Source organism: Sturnira hondurensis, unplaced genomic scaffold (assembly GCF_014824575.4).
Source record: "Sturnira hondurensis isolate 20B ecotype Veracruz unplaced genomic scaffold, ASM1482457v3 Scaffold0003090, whole genome shotgun sequence".
Classification (NCBI taxonomy): domain Eukaryota; kingdom Metazoa; phylum Chordata; class Mammalia; order Chiroptera; family Phyllostomidae; genus Sturnira; species Sturnira hondurensis.
In genome coordinates, this window is record NW_028075721.1 from 294622 (window position 1) to 320568 (window position 25947).

At 39.6% G+C, this 25947-nt stretch overlaps 3 protein-coding genes across 11 annotated transcripts in view; 2 read left to right on the forward strand and 1 right to left on the reverse strand.

Annotated features, from left to right (window-relative positions):
* The first annotated feature begins 379 nt into the window (after window positions 1-379).
* Window positions 380-11104, forward strand: NQO1 (NAD(P)H quinone dehydrogenase 1). The gene is made up of 6 exons (XM_037041387.1): window positions 380-818; window positions 4163-4327; window positions 4437-4567; window positions 7748-7861; window positions 8934-9035; window positions 9840-11104. The coding sequence occupies exons 1-6, from the start codon at window positions 812-814 to the stop codon at window positions 10143-10145; spliced, it is 825 nt and encodes a 274-aa protein (XP_036897282.1). The 5' UTR covers window positions 380-811; the 3' UTR covers window positions 10146-11104.
* Window positions 11105-12882: 1778 nt separating this feature from the next.
* Window positions 12883-13349, forward strand: LOC118983796 (cytochrome c oxidase subunit 7A2, mitochondrial-like). The gene has a single exon (XM_037041388.1). The coding sequence runs from the start codon at window positions 12943-12945 to the stop codon at window positions 13192-13194; it is 252 nt and encodes an 83-aa protein (XP_036897283.1). The 5' UTR covers window positions 12883-12942; the 3' UTR covers window positions 13195-13349.
* A 3771-nt stretch (window positions 13350-17120) lies between these two features.
* The window catches only part of NFAT5 (nuclear factor of activated T cells 5), a 128253-nt gene continuing 119426 nt past the window's right edge, over window positions 17121-25947 (reverse strand). For all 9 annotated transcript variants that reach the window (XM_037041374.1, XM_037041373.1, XM_037041372.1 and 6 more), the window contains 2 exons: window positions 18551-25303; window positions 17121-18310 (listed from right to left, as the gene is read on the reverse strand). The gene's annotated coding sequence lies outside the window, so the exon portion shown is untranslated. The remainder of the gene's footprint in view (window positions 18311-18550; window positions 25304-25947) is intronic.

Genomic DNA, 25947 nt, shown 5'->3' on the forward strand with positions numbered 1-25947 from the left:
ACTGGTAAGAGAAGAGGAGAATGGGGTGGGCTGGTCCCACATCCATGTGTGGCAGAGAAAAATTGGTAGGGGTTATTTAGGCTGTAGAGGTCCCCGCTGAGGAGCAAGGGGTCCCAGGCCCACAATAGGCGCCCCCAGGCCAGGCTCCCAGTGCAAGGAACAGAAGTCCCCATAACTTACAGCTGTGGAAACCAGCAGAATATTAAGAAAATGAAAGGAACCAGCAAAGGAAGAAAAGACACTTTCCCCAGAGCAAGGATTCCAGTCCATCTCAGACTTGCTTGTCTGGCCCCAATTCCTAAATCTGGAGTCAAAGTGACTCAGCGAATCTAAAATTAACGAACCACAGTCTTTTTGTTCCCCAGTTTCCCAAGAGAAGGTCGAAGGCGTGCTCAAACAAGCCAGGACTCCAACTGAAACTTCCTCCTGTGCCCCAAGGTGGTGGCAGAACCGTGGCCTGATGGGGAGGCCTCCCACCTGGCCCAATGAGGCCCCTCTCACCTTCCACCCACAGAACAGCCTTCTTCCTGGTCCGGGAGTCCCCACCCCACGATCCAGACTCTCCTCCCCGCTCCTTCCTAGAATTCTAGCCACCGAGAGCTCTGCCGTGCGTCCCAGGGCTTGTGCAGCTGACTCCGCCTTTGCTAGGTTTTTGGCACCTGTATAGGCCAGGATTGGTCTCGCCGAGTATAAAGTGGCCTCAGGTCTGCGGGCTGCACCCACAAGCCTCCTAAAACCTTATCCCCTTCCCAACCTGATCTGGGTTGCCGCGGCAACCACCACCCCAGAGAATCAGCGCACCGCCTGAGCCATGGCTGGTAAGTGGCCAGCCGAGCATCCCCCACCCCCACCGAAGCCCGCCTTCCTCTGCGGCAAACTGTAGGGACTAGGCCCCGAGGTTTGTGTTTTTGACTCAACCCTGGAAAAGCGAACGCGTTTGGGTCCAGGGAGGAGCCCTGACTAGACGCCAGGGCACGGGAGCCCCTATTTCTGTCTCACCCCCAACAAAATCGGGCAGGCGGTTAGGAGAGACGACCTCCCTGCTGAAGTCTGAAAGTAACCAGCACAGGGGGAGAGGATACTTTAGCAAAGACGTGCTCAGCTGCTAGATACGGTGCGCTTACCACATGGAAAATGGCCTGCACGGCTCGCAGTAAGGGACTTTAAACTGCAGGTGCTGAAAGTAATCCCGTTTGTCCTTCAAGAAAGACCGAGCTCCAACAGCAGCTCCTTCTGAAGGCCTTTCCTAACCGGCCAGCCCTAAAGTCAAGTTTTCCTCTGTGAAACTGCCCCATGCCTCTCCTATCCTGATGATGCAGTTGGTTATTTGTGTGTTGTATCACCTCTCTTTGGGTAACTTTATTAAATTCAACTTACTGATCTGAGAGGGAGAGACATCAGTTTGTTGTTCCACTTATTTCTGCATGCATTGGTTGATTCTTGTATGTGCCCTGCCTGGGGATGGCACAACAACCTGGTGAATCAGGGCGATGCTCTAACCAATGAGATATCCCCCTGGGGCAGTTATATTTCTTAGAAATATATTCTTCCTGTTTGTGTCTCATATTGCATATCTCTCTCTCTCTCTCTGTGTGTGTGTAATAGGCATGCTTATAGCTAGTATAGGTGAGCTCCTTGAAAGCAAGGTGTAGATATCCTGATTTTCTCATTTTCTGGGAAACAATTTTGTTTTACTACTTAGAAAATGCTTGTTAATAATGATAAGTAAATATTGTATATATTGATAACAAGGAAGCCAAGAGAATAAAAATTAACAGAGCAGTATTCAGTAAACATTGATATGACTAATGCAAAGTTTAGATCAGAGAAAATGCACGTCACCATTTAATGGACTCACTTTTCTCCCAGCAGTGTTCAGTCCCTGAATCGATAAGAAAGGCGCTGGAAATTTGTTGAGGCGGCCTCAGAACTTTCCTTCCGTTTCCCCAGGCCTTCTGAAGCAGATAAATCACTTCCATAGCAGTTAAATCCTCATAGCACTTTGTTCCACCAACTCAGTTTGTAAAATCAGAAACGCTAGGATCCAGCTCAGAGATCCTTTTCTTGGTGTGTAGGGGCCTGCAGCGTCCACCTGGCTGGATTTAACCTAATAGGAGCTGCCCCTGCCAGGTGTGGTTCATAACAAAAGCAGGCAAAGAACTGAAGGCTTAAATGAGCCTTTCTTGTTAATTTTCTTCAAACAAGACCAAGAAAAAGTTGCAGGTGATTTCTCTCCCGGCTCCACCCAGTCTCCAGTTAAGCACAAGCAAGGTATGAAGCAGTGGCACCAACGGCAGGAGAAATGGTGGTATTGAGCTTCCTGTCGCTGGTACTCCTCCCCTACACCTTCCCCGTTACCGCATGACTCACTTTCTCTGTCGCTATACTTTTAAATTACTCCAGCTTCCCCAATTACTATGGAAATTCAGGTAGTAACTTGCTTAATTTTTCTGTGCCTCAGTTTTCTCATCCATAGTATGGGGGGATACTAATTGTGTCTACCACATGGGGTTACTGTAACAACGGGAAAAGAAGGCAAAGCACTTAAAGCAGTGCTGAGCACACAATAAGCGGGCATTCATCGCTCTTGTTGCTTGTTCTAACAACTTCATTAATACAGACGGTCAAGAAAAAGTTCGTTTTGCCCCTCTGCCTCTACCCCCCTGCCATCTCTTACTCACCCAAGAATTAATAGGTCATATGATCATTCCACTTCTTTTTTCCCTCACGCCAATGTACTGCCGATCTACCTACATTTATGTTGTTTCTTTCTTGGGTTTTCATAAAAGTGGATTCACATTCACCTCATTTTATCAGTTAATATATCATGGCTATCTTTTTGGGTCACCGAGTATAGTTAACTCATTCTTGTTAACAGCACAGTATTCTAAAGTATGTAGGTACCATAACTTACTCAAATGTTCCCCCAAAATAGACACTTGGGTTATTTGTAACCTTTGCCAATGAAAAGAATGGTGCAGTACACATCCATGCTCCTATATCCTGATGCTTTCTGTTTGTAGAACAGATTCCCTGAAGTTGGACAGCTAGATCAAAGATTTATGTGCCTTTGAACTCTCAAGAGATTCAGCATTATTACTTTCCCTAAAGGCTGAGGCAATTCATATTCCCTCTGGCAATGTGCCATTTTTCCTGCAATCTTGACAGCTCTCAGTGCTGTTTGCCCTAAATTGCTTGGCCCGTCTGATAGGTAAATAATATCTCATTTTCATTTGCTTTTCTGACAAGGCAGGCAGGGCACCTTCTCATTATTTATTGCCATTTGCATTTCCTCTTCTGTGAAGAGCGTGTTCATATGCTTGACTTATTTTTCTGTCGCATTGTCTGTCTTCTGATTATTTGTAGGCATTCTCTCAGATTATAACTCTTTGTGATAAGAGTTGAGGATATCTTTTCCTAGTTCATTCTCTTTTGATTGTTTATAGAGACTTTCAGTAAACATAATTCTTAATAATTTTTTATGTGAAGCTTTTTCTTCATGGTTTCTGAATCTCTAGCCTTTCTTTAAAAGTATTCTCTATCCTGAGGTTATATACCTACTCTCTTTCCTCTTATACTATTCAATGGCTTTATTTTTTAAAATTTAGATTGGTAATCTGCCAGTAAATTATTGTTATATGTGGTGTGTTAGTAGGATAATTTAAAACAAAAGCTTTTGCTGAATACAACAGACGCACTGAAATGTGCACAAGTTCTAAGTGAATTTTCACAAATGGAACACATGCTTGTGTGGTCACCAATCAGACTGAGAAAGAACATTGGCCGCACCCCACACCCGCTTCTGTGCCCTTCTAGTCGCTACCCCAGCAAGGGAGCCACTACACTGACTTCTGTCTAGCACCTTATGTTAGTCTTCTAAGGGGATAATTTTATTTTTATGCACATGGCAGATTACAGACCACACCATTGATTAAATTAGCCTCTGTTTTCCCACTGAGTTACAGTGGGAATAAAGTTTGCCCCCTTTATTTGTTGGTACTTTTAAGGAGGAAAGATATTTCTGGCTGCAGTGGATGGACTGCATGACCTAATGTCTAACAGCCATCTCTTCCCTTATGGATCCCGGCTCAGCTCCCCTGTAGCTCGGGCTTTGCTAGTTGGTAACTGATTTCTTCCATGTGCCTTACATGTGTCTAAATAGCCAGAAAAGCACTGATTGTGCTGGCTCATGCCGAGCGGACATCCTTCAACTATGCCATGAAGGAAGCTGCTGTAGAGACTTTGAAGAGAAAAGGATGGGAGGTCATGGTGTCGGACCTGTATGGCATGAACTTCAATCCCCTCCTCTCCAGAAAGGACGTCACAGGTAGGAGCAGCTCCCTCCTTTAATTAGGTCTTTGTGGAACTTCTTGCCTGCGGGTCCTCTGGTCCTGCCTTGGCCCCGTGGCATCAGCCTCTCTTCTTCCTCTCTGCAGGTGAACTGAAGAACCCCGAGAACTTTCAGTATGCTGCCGAGACTGCTCTAGCTTATAAAGAGGGCCGTCTGAGCCCAGATATTGTGGCTGAACAAAAGAAGTTGGAAGCTGCAGACCTTGTGATTTTTCAGGTGTGGTGGGACAGCAAAGGGGATGTCAGGACACGTGAGTTCTTATTGTCCTAGACCTGCCACCTAAGGAGCCATGTGGTCTTAGAAAAGTCACTTACCCCCTTTGCTGCATTCTCTGTAAAGAAAGGTGATTACTTCAAATGTGCATTACACAGATTTACAGGTACTGTGAATCAGGCTGTATTACTCTGTGAAAATATGAACGCGACTTTAAAGATGACATGTCAGTCTTAAGCTTTTCTCCCCAGTATGTTTAATCTTTTTTTCAATTAATGATTCTTTTTTTATTTTAATTTTTCAATTTCAGTTGACATTCAATATTATATTAGTTTCAGGTGTACAACGGGGTGGTTAGATCCATTTATATACCTTACAAAGTCCCCCTCACCCCATAAGTCTAGTACCCATCTGGCACCATACAAAGTTATTACAGTATTATTGGCTATATTCGCTACGCTGTATTTTATATCCTGTGACTATTTTGTAACTGCCAGTTGATACTTCTAATCCCTTTACCTTCCTCACCCCCCTCCCCAACTCTCCTCCCCTCTGGTAACCATCAGTCTGTTCTCTGTAACTATGAGCCTGTTCCTATTTTATTTGTTCATTTATTTTGTTATTTAGATTCCATATATAACTGAAATCATATGGAATTTCTATTTCTCTGTCTTATTTCACTTAGCATAATACCTTCTAGGTCCATCCATGTTGATAATATTCTATTGTATATATGTACCATATCTTTAAATTATTTATTTACTTATTTATTTTTAGAGAGAGGGGAAGGGAGAGGGGAAGAGAGGGAGACAAACACCAATGTCTGCTTGCCTCTTCCACTCCCCCACAAATAGAGACCTGGCTCGCAACCCAAGCATGTGCCCCGACTGGGAATGGAACAGGCCACCCTTTGGTTTTTAGGCCAGTACTCAATCCACTGACCCAATTGGCCAAGGCCCATATCTTTTAAAGCTGATTTTAGAAAGAGGGAGAGAGGAGGGGGGAGGGAGGAAGAGAGGAAGGGGGAGAGAGAGATTGATTCGCTGTTCCACTTATGTATGCATTCATTGGTTGATTCTTGTAAGTACCCTGACCAGATTGAACATACAACCTTGGTGTATTGGGATGACACTCCAACCAACTGAGCTACCCGGCCAGTGCTGTACCACAGTTTCTTTATCCATTTGTCTATTGATGGACACTTAGATTTCTTTCATAGCTTGGCTGCTGTTAATAATGCTACAGTGAACCAATTAGACCCATCATGGAATGTCTAACAAAGCCTACACTTCTCCTCTCTCTCTTGGAAGCACCCCGACCAGTTTGGGGAGTGACTTATGAGATTGACTTCCCCGCTGCTGAAGCACCCCAGTCAATATGCATTGTCCTGCTCCATGTGTTTCAGCAGCAAACGGTGGCCTTTCTTCTGGAAGCTGCCCACCGTTTAGCAGTCAGTACCAGAAATGTGTATGCTTCCTGTCAGTCATCCTTTTTTTTTTTTTGAAAAATACCAAACTGTATTCAATGACTTCTTCTACCAGTTCCAATTAGCTTCTTGACCTGAACATTGAATGTATATGACATTGGAAATGTCACTAGAAGGATGATAATGGCTGTGGTTTTTGCAATTATTCAGTCATCTGTAAAGAATCCAACCTTTGAATTCTTATTCTACTCCAGGCCGGTTGCTATGAATCAAAGCCACACCATTAGCCATGAAGGATGCCTTCTCGGCTCGGGTTGTCTACTGCATCTTATCCCCGTGCAGCCAAGGCAGCAGCACCAGCAGCAGCAGCTTTCCATTTTGCATCTCAGAATCACCACAGTCTAGAATTGGAAAGGACTTTGGTGGTCGTTTAATTTAGCTTCTATCCAGTGCATATGTTTTCTTTACTATCAGTACAACTGTGCAGGTTGTCACTGCAAAATAGCAACATACTGAAGGGTCATGCAAAAGCTGCAGATTTGTATATTTATTTTAACAGTTTCCCGACAGTTGACAGGAAAAGCCCTATTCTAGAAAAATCATTGTACTATGTAGGATAGTATGTCAATGTGGAGATAGAGTCCTGGGAAGAAGTGCTTTAACTTATTCCAAAGTGCCATAGAGGCCAGCCTCCTGCTCAGTTTACTCACTTCTCCAAAAACAACTTGAGGGAGAGTAAACTTTTTATACCCTGCGAGCCAACGAATTCGATTTTCAACTCTGACTGCAGAACACTCACAGGGGAGGAAATCTGGCCTAAATATGCTCCCCGTTCTTCCTAAAAGCTGAGATCTGGTCCCTCGCAATGGAGCCTTAAATGTGAGAATGGGAGAAGCTGCTAGAGGTTCCTCCAGCCACTGTTTTTAAAGTTGAAGCAAATGAAACTTAGAGAATGTCTGGGTCTTGTGTGGCAAAGGTCAGGCACCAAGTTAGTGACAGACTGGGGGTGAGAACACAACTCACTTGCAGTCCGATGTTCTTTCTGTTCTAAAACCCTTCTTTCTTAGCCCCTCTTCTGTAGGTCAGCAACCCTTCAAAGAGAGAGCTGTTGAGTTCTACAAATTCATTCCCTCTGTGTTTTATTTTTCTGGGCTTGTCCCAGTTGTCACAGCCTTTAAGTCAAGGGTCAGGGAGAAGAAATACTGGTATAGCTCTCACATTGCTTTTATCAGGACAAAAGGCCCAGCACAACTTTCTCATGGGAATTCCCTGATAACCCTTAGTCACACTGACCATTTGTTTGTAAGTTTTAGTGGTTCTGTTTATTCTAAATGATAGGATTTTACATCCCTGAGCACAAGGTACATGCTTCAAAATTTTGATACCACACCCACTTAAAAGCAAGCTCTTGAAGAAATATTGATTTAGGCATCACACACTGAAGCAAACTTTGTCTGCGGTCCTTGCTGTATAAACTTCATTGTCAAATGCTCTTTCATAGAAGAAAATCTTACCTGTGTGTAGCCTTCTCCAGACCTACCCTGCAACTTTAGACAGAAACAAGAATGTTAAGTTGACTGACCAAAGATGATACTTGACCTTAAATGTGCTATTTCGCTGTTTCCTGCAGAAGGGATGACAAGGGCCTGAAGAAAGAAAAGCTTGCCCTTCAGTGAGGTCCCACTGAGTGCTGCCACAGTGAGGCCTCCTGTGCTGCGGGTGCTCCTGACCTGACCTCTCTGTCATTCGTTCCACAGTTCCCACTGCAGTGGTTCGGAGTCCCGGCCATCCTGAAGGGCTGGTTTGAGCGGGTATTCATCGGAGAGTTTGCTTACACGTATGCTGCCTTGTATGACCAGGGCCCTTTCCGGGTAGGTGCTGGTTCTTTTTTTCCTAACAGCGGGATGCTGGGTAGATTCAGTCCTGAGATAGAGTTTTGAGCACAATTAGATACTAAGGTCAGGCTCCAGGTCCTTTTGGAAGAGAAGCATAATGAAGTTTTAATAGATACCATGACGTGATGTTTAGGATTTGTTTTAAAATGCCCCAGGAAAAAAGAGGTAAGGGGATTAGCTAAAACTTGAATGGCAAAATACTGAGAGATGAAGCTGGGTGGTAGATGTATCTTTATACAGCTGACCCTTGTAACCTGTTGTTACACAGGTTTAAATTGCCCGGGTCTACTTATATGTGGATTTTTTTTTCAATCAATACTGTGTGTTTTCTCTTCCTTGTTTTCTTGGATTTTCTTTTCTAAACCTTGCTTAATTGTGAGAGTGCAGTATATAATACATTTAACATACAAAATATGTGTTAACCAAATGTTTATGTTATTGGTAAGGCTTCCAGTCAACAGCAAGCTATAGTTAAGTTTTGGGGCAATCAAAAGTAATAGGTGAATTTTTGACTGTGTGGGGGTGGCGCCCCTACCGCTTGCATTGTTCAATGGTCAACTGTACTATTTTATGTTTGAAATTTACCATAGTAATAGTCTGTCTTCATTTTTCAGAGACCCAAGTACTGTTCAAGAAACGTTTTGAGACCTAGATTATGTGACTAGATTCATTCGTAGCACTTTGGGGAGACAGAATAAAACAATCAACAAATAACTTTCCCTAGGCACAAGCAATCAACACTGATTTTGCATTTCTATGCCAATCATCCCTGGATTTTCCACACCCAGGAATATGGAAGGAACCTTTGTTCTAAAGGGTTGTAAAAGATGGTACCACAGATGGTGAGCCTGCCCGTGCTCACCACCTGTCTGTAGTTCCATCTTCCAGGCTGGTACTTGGGTAGTGTCATACTGCGTGGCTCTAAAGAGCCAGCATGAGAAGTCATGTCAATAGCAGATGAGTGGACTTGTGGTTCTCTTCCCTGGGGCTGTTTCATGAACTTCCTGCCGCCAAGGAGATGTGAAGGGTAATGACTTATCTTTTGCAGAATAAGAAGGCAGTGCTTTCCATCACCACTGGTGGCAGTGGCTCCATGTACTCTCTGCAGGGTGTCCATGGGGACATGAATATCATTCTCTGGCCAATTCAGGTACCTCAATTTCAATGAACCTTCAGGGGGATTAATTAATTGAGCCTTCTCTGGGGTCCAAATCCTCAAGATAACAACTGAAAACAGACCTGTGGTAAAAGCATAGTAATGCTTCCTTCTAAGACTTACCCATCTTCCCAGGTCCCCATGCTTGCAGAATAACCCACGTGTGCCAGCATCCACACACCACTCTCTCCTAACCAAGGACTAGTGTGGATAACCCTGAAAGCCACATGGTCTGATTCTCTCCAGATAGCTAACATCTCTCTCCAACCTTCCTGTCCTCCGAATTGCTGCTATAGTCCCACAGACTATTAGAGCCCCCCGCCCCAAATTTAAGAAATGCTTTAGTTCAGGTAGTAACACTGAAGTCTGAAGTGTGCTTTGTGGTGGCCACTGGTCTCTCAGGATGTAGGAGAATTAATATTACTCTGGGAGAATAAGTGATAAGGAACATGGTTGAGAGTCGTCTGCTTCTATGGGAAGACAGAGAAGGCACAGCAGCAACTCTCCCTTAGGGAGCAGAACTTCTGGCACTTCTGGCAGAGGGTCCTAAGCCGGCACAGTTGCAAGGTTTTATTCACATAAAGAAGAGCACAACTGAATAGGCTAAAATAGGTAACAGCTAGGTATGGAGAGCAAAAGCTGAGAGAATACAGCTCTGAACTGATTCTCCAGGGTGCCCCAGGCCTCCACCTCAGAGTATCTTTTTGGGGAGACCCAGATTAGCCTTTGCAGTTTGTATAGGCTACAGCTGTTTGGGGTTTCTGCTGTGACTCACCTTTGTGCTTTGTGTATCCCCAGAGTGGCACTCTGCATTTCTGTGGCTTCCAGGTCTTAGAACCTCAACTGACATACAGCGTTGGCAACATTCCTGCAGCTGCCCGAACTCAGGTCCTGGGAGGCTGGAAGAAACGCCTGGAAAATATCTGGGATGAGACTCCACTGTATTTTGCTCCAAGTAGTTTCTTTGACCTAAACTTCCAGGCAGGATTCTTAATGAAAAAGGAGGTCCAGGAAGAACAGAAAAACAAGACATTTGGCCTCTCTGTGGGCCATCATTTGGGCAAGTCCATTCCAACTGACAACCAGATCAAAGCCAGAGAATAAGATTCATAAGACTTGATTTCTTTCTAACATGTAGCTAAAACTCTAGGTTTCTTTTCCAGACTTCCTTGACTTGCTGTAGCTTTTAAGATTTGTGTTTTTCTTTTTCCATGAGGAATGCATAGGACAAAGAGTAGATTACTGATAATTTTTTTGATTGTTCTATTAAACATAACTGATTCTTACAATTGCTGTCATGGCAAAGTCTGATTAGGCTCAAGAGGCCACTTAAGGTATAAAGCAAGGAAAGGTATAGCAAGATGTCAGACAAATTCTTCGAGGTCCTCTGTACAATTTAATCCCTTTTAGGGATAAATCTGACTAGGAAGCATCCAACTCTCTGTAGTTTATGGCAAAAGGGAGTTGTCCAGAGAAAGCAATGACCGACTCTGTCTGACCTAGGGGACTTGTTTAATAATCTGTAATCTATGCTTGTTTGTGATACATCTTGGTCTTAATTACTACATAGCGACTGACTTGCCTACTATGAGTGTTACTCTCCCTTTAACTTTTGTTGCTGATATACAGAACACACAGATACACTGAAATGAAAAGTTAATAAAAGTCTCCTTTACTTCAATTGTCTACTTTAATGTCTCCAGAAATAAAACAACGTGTCTATATACTACAACTCACTATGATGAATGAATTCAAGAAAGGAAATAGTGCCCCAATTCTTAAAAGAGACTTCCCAAAACACTGCTTTATTTATGACCTGTGTAACCATCTGGAAGGTTTTTTCCCTGTATCATTGCTAAACTGATGACTTTCCTTTTAAGGATGTATTTTGGACCCATGACTTTTGGGATAAAGTTGTAAGTCTAGAGTTTCATTTACTTTGTTGAACAATTTTGGCACAATATTCTAATTTTGAATGTAAATTGTTATGGGTAGCTGTACACACAATTGGTGTAATTCAAGTAGAATTACTTGAATGTGATGAAAGACTGCCCTCTTGTGGTGCACTGGAAGAAAACAACAAATGATGCAAAGCAAGGTTGCCTGTAACTGGGAATAGATTCATACCTGCCAAGGAAATGATGGTGTCAGTCTGAAGAACCTCGTTTGCCAGATGCCAACAGGCACTGGGTAGTTCTTCCTTTGGAAGTATCCGCAGTGATATGGCTTGGTGCTTCAGTTTGAAAATATTGTCTTTTGATTTCCGGCCAAGATGGAGGCGTAGGTGAAAACACTGTGCCTCCTCGCACACCCAAGTTTGAAGGCAACAAAGTTTTAGTAACAAAAGCGCAACAAAAACACAGCAAATTGAACTGTACGGAAGTCCAACACCAATGAACCATTCAGCCAGATGGGTAAGTGGAGCAGAGTCAGCAGCTGGTGGGGCAGGGTTGCACAGGAAAAAGTGGCCAGACCGACCCAGAAGCTCAGGCAGCAGTTGGCAGATCCCAGGTGTGGGGTGGCAACGGGTGGACCCAGTGAGGGTGCAAGGCTGGCTGATCACAGTCACACATTTGCACGCAGATAAACCAGGCGAAGGAGTGAGCAGTGAGACAGACTGCGCAACTAGGGCCCCAGTGAGGGGAATTAAAGCCTAAAAGCACCAATTGGAAAAACTTTTGGGGTCAAGGTGCCGGGAGAAGCTCCCAGGCTCACAGAGAGTTCATTGGAGAGACCCACAGGGTCCTGGAGGATGCACAGGCCCACACACCTGGGAGCCGGCACCAGCGGGGCCAGGTTTGCTTGCGGGAAGCAGCAGAGGGGACCGAAATCCTAGAGCGAGCAGAACAAATGCCATTGCCCCTCTCTGACCCCGCCCCCACATATAGCATCACAACCCAGAAACTTGGGTTGCCCCACCCTGGTGAACACCTAAGGCTCCGCCCCTCATACATAACAGGTGTAAACTGACCAAAACATTATGGCTCAAGAAGTACAGCTCAAAGCCCCAGAGCCAATACTTCTAACTGACCAAGAGATAGCCAACCTTTCAGATGCACAGTTCAAAACACTGGTCATCAGGATGCTCACAGAACTGGTTGATTTCAGTCACAAATTAGAGGAACAAATGAAGGCTAAACTAATTGAAATAAAGGGAAATGCACAGGAAACCAATAGTGATGGGAAGGAAAGTGGGACTTAAATAAATCAAGGGAGTGGACCAGAAGGAAGAAAAAATGACCAAACAGAAAAGAATGAAGAAACAAGAATTCAAAAACCCGAGGAGAGGCTTAGGAACCTCCAGGACATCTTTAAATGTTCCAGCGTCCAAATTATAGGGGTACCAGAAGGGGGAAAGAAACAGCCACGAGTGGAAAACTTATTTGAACAAATAATAAAGGAGAACTTCCCCAGTCTGGCAAAGGAAATAGACTTCCAGGAAATCCAGGAAGTTCAAAGAGTCCCAAAGAGGTTGGACCCAAGAAGGAATGCACCAAGGCACATCATCATTACATTAGCCAACATGAAAATGAAGGAGAGAATCCTAGAAGCAGCAAGAGATAAGGGGACAGTCACCTACAAAGGAGTTCCCATCAGACTGTCAGCAGATTTCTCAAAAGAGACCTTATAGGCAAGGGGCTAGAAAGAAGTGTTCCAAGTCATGAAATCCAAAGACCTACATCCAAGATTGCTCTATCCAGGAAAGCTTTCATTCAGAACAGAAGGGCAGATAAAGTGCTTCTCAGATATCTAAGATCAAATTCAAGGAGTTTATCACCAAGCCCTTATTATATGAAATAATATAATAGGGACTTATTTAAGAAAAAGAAGATAGTCCGGTGTGGCGTTAGTTGTTTCTGGTGTTTCGTTAATGCATTTGGTGGGCAGTAGCTGAGCCAACATGCTGCAGAATCTGCTGGCTCTTCGCTGGGTCGCCCAGAGGACCATAACTACTGCTTCACGCAGGCAGTTTGAAAATAAAGTTCCAGAGAAACAAAAGTTATTTCAGGAGGATAATGGAATTCCAGTGCATCTAAAGGGTGGGGTAGCTGATGCCCTCCTGTATAGAGCTACTGTAATTCTTACAGTTGGTGGAACAGCATATGCCATATATCAGCTGGCCATGGCCTCACTTCCCAAGAAGCAGAACTGACTTTAGTTTATCCTCCCAGCAATCAGTTGGGTCAGTTTCATTCAGCTCTCTATCAACCAGTAAGCTGATTAATAACTGAGTTCTTCTTTGGGGATCAATATTTATTGACTTGTACTAACTGCCACCAATAAAGCAGTCTTTACCATGAAAAAAAAGAAGATAAAAATATGAACAGTGAAAGGACAGCAAACTCACAGTTACTAACAACCACACCTAAAACAAAAGCAAACTAAGAGGACAGCTAGATCGGGAGCAGAAACATAGAAATGGAGATCACATGGAGGGTTAGCAACAGGGGAGTGGGAGGAGGAGAAGGGGGGAGAAGGTACAGAGAATAAGTAGCATAGACAGTAGGTAGAAAATAGACAGGGGGAAGGGCAAGAATAGTATGGGAAATATAGAACCTAAAGAACTTGTGACACAGGGACATAAACTAAAGGGGGGGATGGAGGGGGAGTGGGTGTGGAGGGTTGAGGGGAATGAAGGGGTGGAAGAGGACAACTGTAATGGCATAATCAATAAAATATATTAAAAAGGAAAAAATACTGTATTTTGCCTTCATCCTCACTGCAGTCCTATATATGTTTCTAAAAGTTCCAAATGAAATAAAATCCATTTCTGCAAAACAAACTCATACTCTTTGGTTTCAGTAAAGCTTGAAATAGAAGTTTTCAGGCAAAAGTGGACTCTACTGGGGAAGATACAATGAGAGGATTCAGTAATAAATTATGGCCAGAAGCCTATAAGGTAACTCGGCCACAAAATCTGCCCAACAGTGGCTGGTTCATACTGAATGGTAATGAAACACTGATTAAGATCCTCTTGGGTAATTTAAAGGACATTTAAAGGAAAGAGCATGGTGTAGAACCAAGAAAAATAATGCAGTAAATAAATGCCAAGGGGCAGTATTTATTCTAATTTGCCTGATTTACTCATATTTATCCAATCAATGGGCTTGACATTGGAAATGTAGCAAAGTGCCCACCTTCACTGAGTTCACATTCTAATGAAGAATAATAGATGAACATATGTCAAGTGGTGATAAATACCAGGAAGAAAAACAGTAGGAGGGTTAGTGATGGGATATGAGGAGTCTTGTTTTATACAGGGTGATCAAGAAAGATTTCTCCCATAAGGTTGTATTTGGAGAAAGACTGGATAAAGTGAGAGGGCAAGCTGTGTTGGTATCTGAAGGAAGCACACTCCACGCTGGAGTAATGTGAATGCAAACCCTGAGGCAGGAGTACTTAGTATGTTTGAGGAAGAGAATGGAAGAGAAAGATAGGTCAGACACATGGCTGGGGTGAGATTACATAGGGCCTTATGAGCACTGTGAGAATGTAAAGAGAGGAAGTCACTGGAGGGTTTTGAGCAGAGCTGTAGCACAATCTGACATGTTTAATTCTGGCTGGTATGTGAGCATTCAAGTATAAGGGGTGATGATGCAAGCAGAGAGAAATTTTGGAAGGTGTCACAGTCTACATGTTTTGAGACCAGGGTGATGTGTTCAAAAGTGGTTGGGTTCTGGATGTATTTCAAAGATGAGAGTAACTGATTTATTGATGGATGGATCTAAGTCAGATTAAAAAAAAACCTGAAAGGCACTTGGTTTAAGCAATTGGAAGAATGGAGATTCCATCTGCTAAGTTGAGGAAGAATTTGGAAAGGTTATTGGGGCAGGAGTTCGGGATGGTGGGGCGGGTGGAATCAAAATCTGACTTCAGACATGTTATATTTGAGATATCTATTAAAACAGCCAAGTGAAGCTGCCAAGTAGGCAGGCAGTTGGATAATAAGGAATCTGGAGTTAAGGAGAAATCATGGCTAAGAATACACATAAGACAGGCTTGAGAACTGACCTTTGGATATGGCGATGTGGAGGCCATTGGGGGTTCTGACAAGAATCAGTTCAGTAGTGTTGTGATGAAAGCCTGATTGGAATGAGTTCAAGAATAGAAAGAGAGGAACTGGAGTGTATGGGGGATGTGTGGTCAAAGGAAGTTACTTATTTGATTTTGTAAGAGATAGGGGACATTTATATGCCAGTGGGTATGACTTAGAGAAAAGGTTTTGATGTTGGAGAACAGGGACAAATTAAAGGAACATGTCTTTGAAAAAGCAAAAGGATATCAGATCCAGTTCACAAGAGACAGAAGAGCAGAGTAATGACATGACTAGTAGTACTAATTAATACAAAGTAATACTTATTAGGCATTTACATGTACTAGGAACTAAGTAATTTTACACTGATTTACTTCTTATAACTACTCTTAAGAAGAGGGTCCTATTTTTGCCTCTACTTTATAGATAAGGATATTGAGGAATGGAGAGGTTAAATAGTAGGTGTAGAAGCCAAAGCTCCACCCAGGAAGGCAAACTCAAGAGCCTATGCTTTTAAATATTACATTGCCTCAGCAGAAGCAGGGAAGATGGCACCAAGAATGAGCTAAAGCACAGAGCAGCGGTCAATTCCTGTCTCTGACAGCTAAGTGCTGCTGCTGAGAAACCAGCTGCTTTTATACTTCCAGAGCCCCTGCTGTGAGCTGAGCAGGGTACTGGTGCTCCAGTTCCTACAGGTCTGGTTATAGGGCTGTTGGGAATTTGCTCCTTACAAGATGACAGCACAGTACTCTTACTGTCCTGGAATAAAGCAAGACAGCTGCTTCCCTTACTCTGGACACTGTGCTCTCTGGACAGTGACTTGAATTCTAGAACCCAGGATGGCATCAGCTTTTCTGGCAGCCACTTGCAGTCTCATCTTCAGATTAGTCTTTTGCTCACATATGCTGTTTTTTTTTTTTACCAAAGTATTTTTGATATTTATAATTATTAAATTATATTTGGTTATTACTCCCTTCCAGTGCTATTGAAGTCAATAAACGCCAAAAGACAACTTTTAGACATATTTTGAATGGCAGCATTATTGAAATAAATTATACATATAATTTATTTAATATATATAATTCATATAATCCTCCTAAAGTGACAAGTCATTTAGATATATTTGGATATGTTAAAAACTCAGTCACTTTCAAAAATCAACAGACACCTTCTATATTTGATAAGAAGGTATATAAGTATACTGTCTAAAGCAGTACTTCTAAACATCAGTTTCTACATATTATAATTGTGGTACCCATGTATTATCTGTGTTAGTATTCATTTAATATTTTTAATTTGACTCTAGTAGTGTGTCTACTATGAGCAGTCTAGTAGATACACACATATTTTTTTCTTTTTTAAAATATTTTATTTATTTATCTTTAGAGGGGAAGGGAAGAAGAGAAGAAGAGAAACATCAATGTATGGTTGCTTCTCGTGCATCCCCTGCTGGGAACTGGCCTGCAACCCAGGCATGTGCCCTGATTGGGAATCGAACCGTGATCATCTGGTTCACAGGCCTGCGCTCAATTCACTGAGCTGCACCAGCCAGGGCTGATACACACATATTTTTTCTAATGCACATTAAAACACATACACTATGTTTAAAAATAGTGTTTCCCACGTATCACCTGAAATAATTTTGAGTACCACCAGTGGTATGTTGTTATATGTTTCATTCTGGTAAACACTAATTTATACATGGAAAAACTACCAAAAGAATAAAAAGAGATTGAGACTGTGGGCTAGGGAAACTTGGTGTTCATCAAAAGCACCTCCATGCTACATGATTTGCTGCCTTGTGTATGTACTATTTTAACTAAGCATGAAACACTTAAACTAAGGAAAACAAAAAAAATCTGTCACATGAAGCACTTTGTACACTGTAGGCACAAGATAACTACTTGAAAATGTTTTTGTATTTCACACAATTTTCCTAATGATTTGATCATTTCAGCCACATACTCATGCTACTCAAAACTGGCATTCATGGATGTGAATTCATCCATAGAGTTTGAGGAAAAAAGACAGTACCCACTGCAAAATGAAAACTTTCAATGTTTTATTTTTGACTGCAGCTGTTTACAGAAATATAGTTGCGAGTATACAAATGTTCCAATAGAAGCAAAATATCTTTTTAATATTTAACAAGTTATCACAGATAGCTAAAAACATAGATGCAAATGAAATTCCCCCCAGAGAACAAACTGAAAATATCTGGTGTCAGTGCTCTGCAACCCCAACTATGAAAGCTGTATACACAAAAATGTAACCCTTAGTCATTGCAGGACAATGGAAGAAGGCAATTCAGTGGTTGATCAGTGTGCTCGAGCAAATAAAATTTAAATGGCAGAATGGTATCCAAACCACTTGAGAATAGGTTAATAAAATACTTGTAATACATTTATTAAAAACACTAAGTAAAAGTTGTCAATAATTAGCAACTACTTGGAGCTTATCAATTAGAAGTAAGTGAACAAGGTGAGAAGATACATTCATTAGATGAAAAGAAATGAGCTGAATGTCACTGGATCAGTTTGTAGCCCCTAAAGTCAAACACTTCAGTGCAGGATAGCTCTTTATCGGACACATGTCTGATTCCAAACCCACTCTCAAACATCTGAGGTGTGTGCACGTGCGCACGCACGCGCGTGTGTGGTCCTGAGGTTCATTAGCTAAAATAATAAGTGATCCCTATGAACTACTCAAACCGGGCAAATTACTTCTGGTAAAGAAAAAAAAAAAAGCAGGGTATGATGTGGAGCTTAAACATGGGCTTTCAAAGGAGACATTACAAGTTGAAGTCATATAGAACTGTGGTAGAATATTTTGGGTATAGGAATATATTAAGCAATCAAGTGAGGAAGAGAGGAAAGGGCACAAGAAAGGAGGAATGTAGCTAGAGCATCTCCCAAAAGTTTGCCTATATATTTGCCAGCACCATAGTTTGTAGAGTAAGTCACTTACATTTCTACTGCTAGTATTAAGCAGTGGTGAATTTTATAGAATATATAATTATTTTTATTTTGAAATGTGCATTTTTATTTCATGATTTAATTAACTGATGATTTGTAAACAGTGGGAGGAAGATTAGAACAATTACAGAAATATTAAATTACATAAGGAGATAAAGTAAATGAATAAATCTACTTGTCTGTGGATAGTTTATCTTTACCATGATGCACAGATGCATACACTGACAAGGGAGAAATGCCCAAGTTGTATAACACATTGTCTTAATATTTATTTTAGTAAATAACNTATTTTTATTTTGAAATGTGCATTTTTATTTCATGATTTAATTAACTGATGATTTGTAAACAGTGGGAGGAAGATTAGAACAATTACAGAAATATTAAATTACATAAGGAGATAAAGTAAATGAATAAATCTACTTGTCTGTGGATAGTTTATCTTTACCATGATGCATAGATGCATACACTGACAAGGGAGAAATGCCGAAGTTGTATAACACATTGTCTTAATATTTATTTTAGTAAATAACTCTTGTTTGCAGCGTAAGTTCCAAAGGTAGTTATATCTTCTGTAGCAGTTCTCATACAAAGCAATCTACTCTTAAAGACTTATGTATTAAAAACAGAAATTAAATATGGTGCTTTGTTGATCTGGACAGCCATCTTGTTTAATGTCTCAGATACAAATGTAAATATAAGAATGCCAACTTTGTTCTGAGAGTTGACCTAATCAGACCAAAACCGTGGTCTGCTGGTAAAGTAAGAGGCAATGAAAAAAAAAACACCTTGTATTATCACTGCCTACAATGTACCCATTTTATGAATGAACAGGAGAATTTAGCACCTGTCAATTATATTAGCTACTTAAATGTTATAGCAATTAAAAGAAATATAGAACATTGCACCTATATTTTTAAATGTTACTTAATGTAAACTTTTTAGTAAGTGATAGAAATATGCCAAACTAAGTTAACTGAATTATCAGTAACTAATTATATATATATACACATAAAATATACTATAGACAGTGCTGAGAATGAATCATCATTGCCAATAAAGGATTAGAATAACCAGGTTAAGCTGCATTTACATAAAGAACAATGCGCAACCCTATCTTGATGAGTAGGGAAAAAACCAGCTTCCTAGACCTCACTGTACATAGTTTACACCAGTGGTTCCCAAGCTTTACGAGTGCATCTGAATCACCTGGAGGGCGTTCACATACAGAGTGCTGAGCCTCACTTCCCTTTCCGACTCAGTGTGTCTAGGACAGGACCCAAGAATTTGCATTTCTAACTAGTTCAAAGGTGATGCTAAAATTGGCTGGTAGGCTAAGGACCATATTTTGAGAACCATTGGTTATATATACAGAAAACTATATACTACAATGTTCTTATGTACATAACACAAAATATATAGGAAGAGGGTAGGTTTTAATTAATTTTCTAGCATACAGATTAGTAAACTGAACATTTTAATGTTCCTAAAACGATTTCCTGAAGTGCAATCATTTCCTCTTATAACCAATTACATTTCAAAGTCTAAGTCCTGTTTAAGCTCTACTATAGTCATTTTAGAAAATATTTACATAACACTCATGCCAAGTTGCTATCCAAAATAAAAAGCGACATCTTAAGGGACATTCTAAGTAGCTAGGATGTAGTCATTATAAGAAGGAATCATCACTCTACAGCATTCTTGACTTGTTTGGAATGATTCAAGTGCATAATATCAAGAGGGTATTAAGAATATTGCGTAAACGTTTGAGTTTTCAATGTTACTAACAAGCATGGAAATACTCACATGGAGAAAAGCAGCTCATCCCAAAGCTGCTGCTGTCCTGACCTGTTGCTGATGGCCCTTTCTTCGGGCACCGCCACCACGTCAAGGAGCTGGAATACAGGCAAAATTAACAAAACCCAGAGGGACACAATTCAACTGTATCTGGTTGAAAGGGATTATCTTGGTTCTGGAGGGACTCAGATATAACTTTTTCATTTCCTTTAACACTATTTTTCATAGGTTGATTACTGAGGGTCTAATGGGCAAAAAAGTGCACTATAATTAGTTACTTGGCTCTGTCTAGTTAGGAAAACTGACACTATCAGGTTTTACTTAAATTATATGTGATTTATTTTCATTCATCTAATTAAGATCATAGGAAATGCTTTAAACACTTCCTTCCTGAAATTTAACTACACACATTTGTATGCATGGAGTCGCACAGGTAGTAAAATTGTCATTAGCATTCAGGTTAAGACCTACAAATTTAGTTATAAATATAAAGCCTAAACAGTGTAATTCTGTAATCTTTTACTTACCCTCCCTTAAAGGAACAATTCTGGTAACGTACCTTTTCTGTTACTCTTAGGCCAAAGGGAGTTAGATACTTATGAAGTTATTTCCTATCATGATTTAAAAATGGAGCTATAAAAACCTTCCATTTTGCACAACCCTTTCAAGTGCCTTCTAGTTCCTAGATGAGATGCTGCCTGATTCATGAACTGCTTAATAAATCCAATTATATTTTCAAAAAGAAAAGAAAGAAATGAAGAAAAAAATGGAAAAGTTTAAATGGAAAAGTTGAAAATTGAGACCTATTAAAATTGAGACCTATTAAAATAATTTACATGTTTTTGGCAATAGTGAAAAAGGAAATTACATAAAAGGCGCACTATCATGGTAAAAGGCACTTTTCCATTTAAACTAGATATAAAATACTAATTTAAATTTTTTTCCTGAAAGAGAAAGTAGAGTAAAAATAGAAATTTATTAATAAGTGAGGCTAGAATGGCATGAAAATAAATGGGGATTAAAGAAGTAATTAGAGCCCTGGGATAATTCAAATGACATTGTAGGTATTATTTTGATATTTATTACATTATGAATATTATCTTCACAATTTAGTTCTAGTGATACGAATAAGCAGAGGAGAAAACCTCTTTTTATATATTATATAAGATTTTACTAAACCACTTACTAGGGTATATACTCTGAATTATTACTCTCAAAAACTTCTGAACTATTCAGTCTCTTTCACTAAGTCCCTCCATATAACCAGAGGCATATGGATACAACATGTTTGTCTCGGTTAGGGATGAAACCTGTGGTCATGAAGCTCAGTAAAGCTAATATGTCTTATATAATTTTCAGTTAATTAAAACATCAACTAGGAAACAGATACTAGAACAAAAAATTTCACCAAAAAAATGAAAAATTCTCCAGTTACTTTTAGTGAATATTTATCAACCTTGTGGAATTTGAGACCTTGATTATTAAAGCACTTAATTCTGCTTTTTAATTACTGATGCATTTAAACTGATTTCTAAAACAAGCATCTATAGCGGCTTAAATAATCTAAAGGTATTATTATTTTAGTTCTAAAGGGACTCAAATGTAACTTACTTCTCATTTCCTTGGGCACTATTTTCCTAGGCAGATCAAATAGGATTCTGATGGGCCAAAAATGCACTATAATGAAATTTCCAACTATAGCATATACACTATTCAGCATCACTGCCCCCTCTCCAAAAAAGAAAAGAAAGAAAGAAAAGTAGGAGGGAAAAGAAGGAAGGCAGATCTCTCATTAACACTGTTTCTATAATAAACAAAGCCCTTTAAAAACCTGTTCTAGGGAAACTGGTAAAAATAGATTTGCATTGGCTAAATGACAACATGATACTCTCATTACAAAGGTAACATGATAAAGCTCAAAAGCAAACTATGACTCCAAAGTTATCTTCTCCCATGTTGGTGTGGCTATATAACGGAATGATAATAAGGAATAAAACACACAAACACACAGACACTGAGATAAGCTCCAAGCATTAATGTGAGTTGCTAAAAGAACAATCGAATGTAATAATATAAAGAAATAAAATGTGGTTCAAAACTTATTTAGGTCGTTCTGCCATAAATAAATTTAATAAACTGTTGTTTCTGAGGCCTTTGCTGACTGAGGAGTCTCTCCTATATGTAGCAATAACTTGTAACAGTAATCTGGAAACTGTATTATTAGCACAAGTATCAACCACTGATTACTAACCTAATTCTTCAGTGAGAAGACAAATAGTTTTCGTAACCAAATTGTATATTCAGAATGCTGTATTTAATATTGACCTTTAGGGGTAAGGAACATTTAACAATGTTAAAAAAATTACAACATAGTTATTGAATAAGAATACGGTAGTATGGCAGCATAGCACAGCCCTTATACAAACCACCACAAAATTCATTAAAATAAAAATTGGGTTTTCTGCTTCCATCCAATCAAACCATTACAGTTCAGGTGTATTTTCTGTCCTAAACTTAGATATTATAAAACAGAAAATTGGTCCCTGGTGACTTGGCATTGGCAGTCAGCATTTTACAATGACAAACCTCTTGCTAAACAACAGAAGTCAGCACACAGTCAATCTTCTTGCCACCACTTCATCCACAGAACAATATTAACATTCTAATTAGAACTCAGTGAACAAATAGACTTTCTAAGTCTCCTGTATAATCTCAGAAAAAAATTCAGAAAACTCAGAAATGAACTTACGGTATTTTATTTTTACTTATTTTTATACCTGCCGGGTAAGCTTTCTGACATTTGTCAACTTGCTGCAGTTGGAGTTTTACATTTTAAAACTGAAGCACTGGATTGTGTGGCTGGTCTTTCTTGTAACCTGAACTATGTTGGGTAATTTTTCCTGATGGGGGTAGGGAGAGAAGAGATATACTGAGGAAAATGCTTTCAGTTCAGAGAATTTATAAAGTAGCTCTGGATATTACAAGATGGGGAAAATGTTATTAAAATTACAAACATGTTTTTAGTGTCTTTATAAATAAAAGGCATAAAACACAGAAAGCCAATTAATAATAAAAACAATAATAAAATATTAAATATATAGTGAGCGAAGGCTGAATGGCTCATTCTCATGAAACACCATTTGACAAAACTGCCTAGATGGGTCTCCTTACTCTAACATTTTGCTGAGTGAAAGACCCAGCAAACAGACAGTAAGCTGCCTTTAGCCCACCAAGAACATCAAGGAACTGCCTGAAGGAATGGCCACTGATGAACAAGTCATTTGTTTCAAAAGATACTTAAATACTCAATAAAGACATAACAAACCCCCCCTTCACTGTTATCAGACGCCACGTTGTGGTAGAACATCAGACAAACTCACAAAATTACCACAAAAATGTGTGGCAAAAAAGAATAGTTTATATATATGTATATATATAAATTTCTATATTTATGCCAATGTACTCACTCAGTACAAATAGCAAAATAGTATACCATTTCCTAAATACAAAATATAGCTTTCCAAAAAAATGAAACACACATTAGATATAAACCATCCAAAACTTGAACGATTGAAAACTGTATTCAAAATTAAATGACCCAGAGTAGGTCTCTTTCTGAAAAGTTCCCTTCATATCGGCAAGAAGCCTGTACTACTGAAAACATAATTCAATGCCTCTCAATCAGAGAGAGAAAGAAAGAAAAGTTGAGGGTAGAGGGAAGAATATATGAGAACAAAGAGAAAAAACAAATTAGAAGGAGAGCACATTCAAAGAACCAAGGAAGATTATCAAAAAGGGGGAAAAAATCTGGCTGTATAAACAAAATTAAGACAATTCCACTAAGTTCAACTATATGTATAGGATAGAAAAAACAAACAGGAAAGTAGCTTTCAACAAACAATTAACAGGCTATTTTTGTACACTTAAAGAATAAATGAAATGGACAAGAATACTAAAACATTTTAGCTACATATAGAAGCCACACATAATTTGGCCTTAAACTGTATTAACAGCTTTCTACATGCCAAAAGAAAAACACAACATAAGCATGTGTCCAGACAACAGGCTGTAGTGAGAAGCAGGCATCCCATGGGTGGTGAGAACACCCAAAACCATGTAACTAATGCTACAACTGCAAGTTCTGGAGTGAGTTATTTTGCTCTCAATAGATGTAACACAAGTTAATTCTTCATTTTAAGTCAATGACATGACCCTGTAAAGCCTAAGGCTTGTGGGAACCATCAGATAAGTGACCACTTCAAACTGTAAAGCACTGAGGTGACAAGTGAATTACATTCACTGCAGCTCAGGGAGAAGTGATGTTTTAAGAAATTTTACTTTGCCTTTCTGTTAAATTAAAATTTACATGTTTCCTATTAGAGGGAAAATTTTGAAGATTTCAGAACAGCACCGTTCATGGGGGGAAACGCATTGTTTCTTGTTTCTCAGGAATCAGTTCTCCCTATTCCTGAAAAGGCAGCCCCCACCTGTGCTTTAGGGCTACCCCAGATGAAAGTGGCCTTTTCCTCTTAAGTCATTACAGGGTCACAAAACTAGGAATTTATTACCAATTCTCTAAAATTCAGTGAAAAAGGGGAATAATATAGATGAATATTAAAAGGGAACAATCAGCCCAAGACTAGATTAAGAAAACAGATTCGAACTGCTGTTGTTGAAATTACTGCAGGAGGATATCGGAACATAATCTACCACATATATCCCCTTCGCTTTTTCATAGAGCAAGAGAATTATTTTTCTATGCAGTTATGCCTGCACTACTTAGCAGAAAGAGAATTAACAACAATCTGAAAAATAAAATGCACAGCATTCCAGCTGTTCCCAATTTGTGTTGTCTGCCTCTGCAATAAAAAAAGCCTCTTAACTCTGGAGAGCTCTCAATACAGCTTACTTGTCAGGACATTACCTCTTCAGTTTTCTATAAAACTGGAAAAGGATTCCTTCAGTTTGGCCAATAGCTGTGTTCTTTATATTGAAAAAAATCACAGCCTTAGTTATTATTTGAATTTTCCTTTTTCAAAAGCTGTTACTTGACTAGAACAATGCAGGGACGAAAATAAAGAAGAACAAAAGTAAATATGACAATATGAATTATTTTCTAATAGCAGTGATAACTGAGTAGTCCAGTTTTAAATTTGAACTGTACTTTTAAAGAAAAGGTGCCTAGGAAAATAGCAACAATTAATTCTGTCAGCTGGAAACTCAAATAGATTCTCAGTCATCACTGTTATTAGGAATACAAAATATGAAGATGTTAACAATGGTGGCTAATCACTGCAACAGGCAGCATAGGTGTGCTCTTTTGCAGCCAGAGTAAAATCTATACATTTACTCAATCACAGTTTTTCATATTTCATTTCCTTTTTAAAGTAACGGTTCAATCCTCATGGAATCACAAGATCTTGGGACATCTTGGAATCAGAATTTTCTTCATAGAATTTCTAAAAAAAAAAAAAAAACACATTTAATATAACTAGGGAGTTATATTAAAACACATTTAATATAACTAATGCATTCCTAAGATCCACTTACCCTGAATGATCCCAGAGTATATTACAGTACTATAAATGATACTGTATCATAATTATACTTCCACAGAACTTTCTGGCTCAATATTTATTTCTTGAGAAATGAGACTTAATTATATCCAATATATAATACATGGGAATTTCTGTCATTCCAAGACAAAGAAGTTTAGAGCCAGAAGGCATATTCAGCATTAACAAAATGATCACAAGCTATCACTCATCAAGTAACCTAGAGTAAAAAGTACCATCTTGTGAAAACACCATATTTTAAAAGATTAGAGTTGCCCTAGCTGGTGTAGCTCAATGGATTGAGCATTGGCCTTTGAAACGAAAGATTCCTGATCAGGGCACATGCCTGGGTTGCTGACCAGGTCCTCAGGTAAGGGCATGCAAGAGGCAACCAGTCATCGATGTTTTTCTCTTTCTCTTTCTCTCTCTCCCTCCCTCCCCTCTCTCTAAAAATAAATAAGTACAATCTTAAGAAAAAGATTACAGTCTAAACAGTGCTATTACTTAACCCAAATCTGCTAAGAATACAATTCATTGATGCTTTTCAA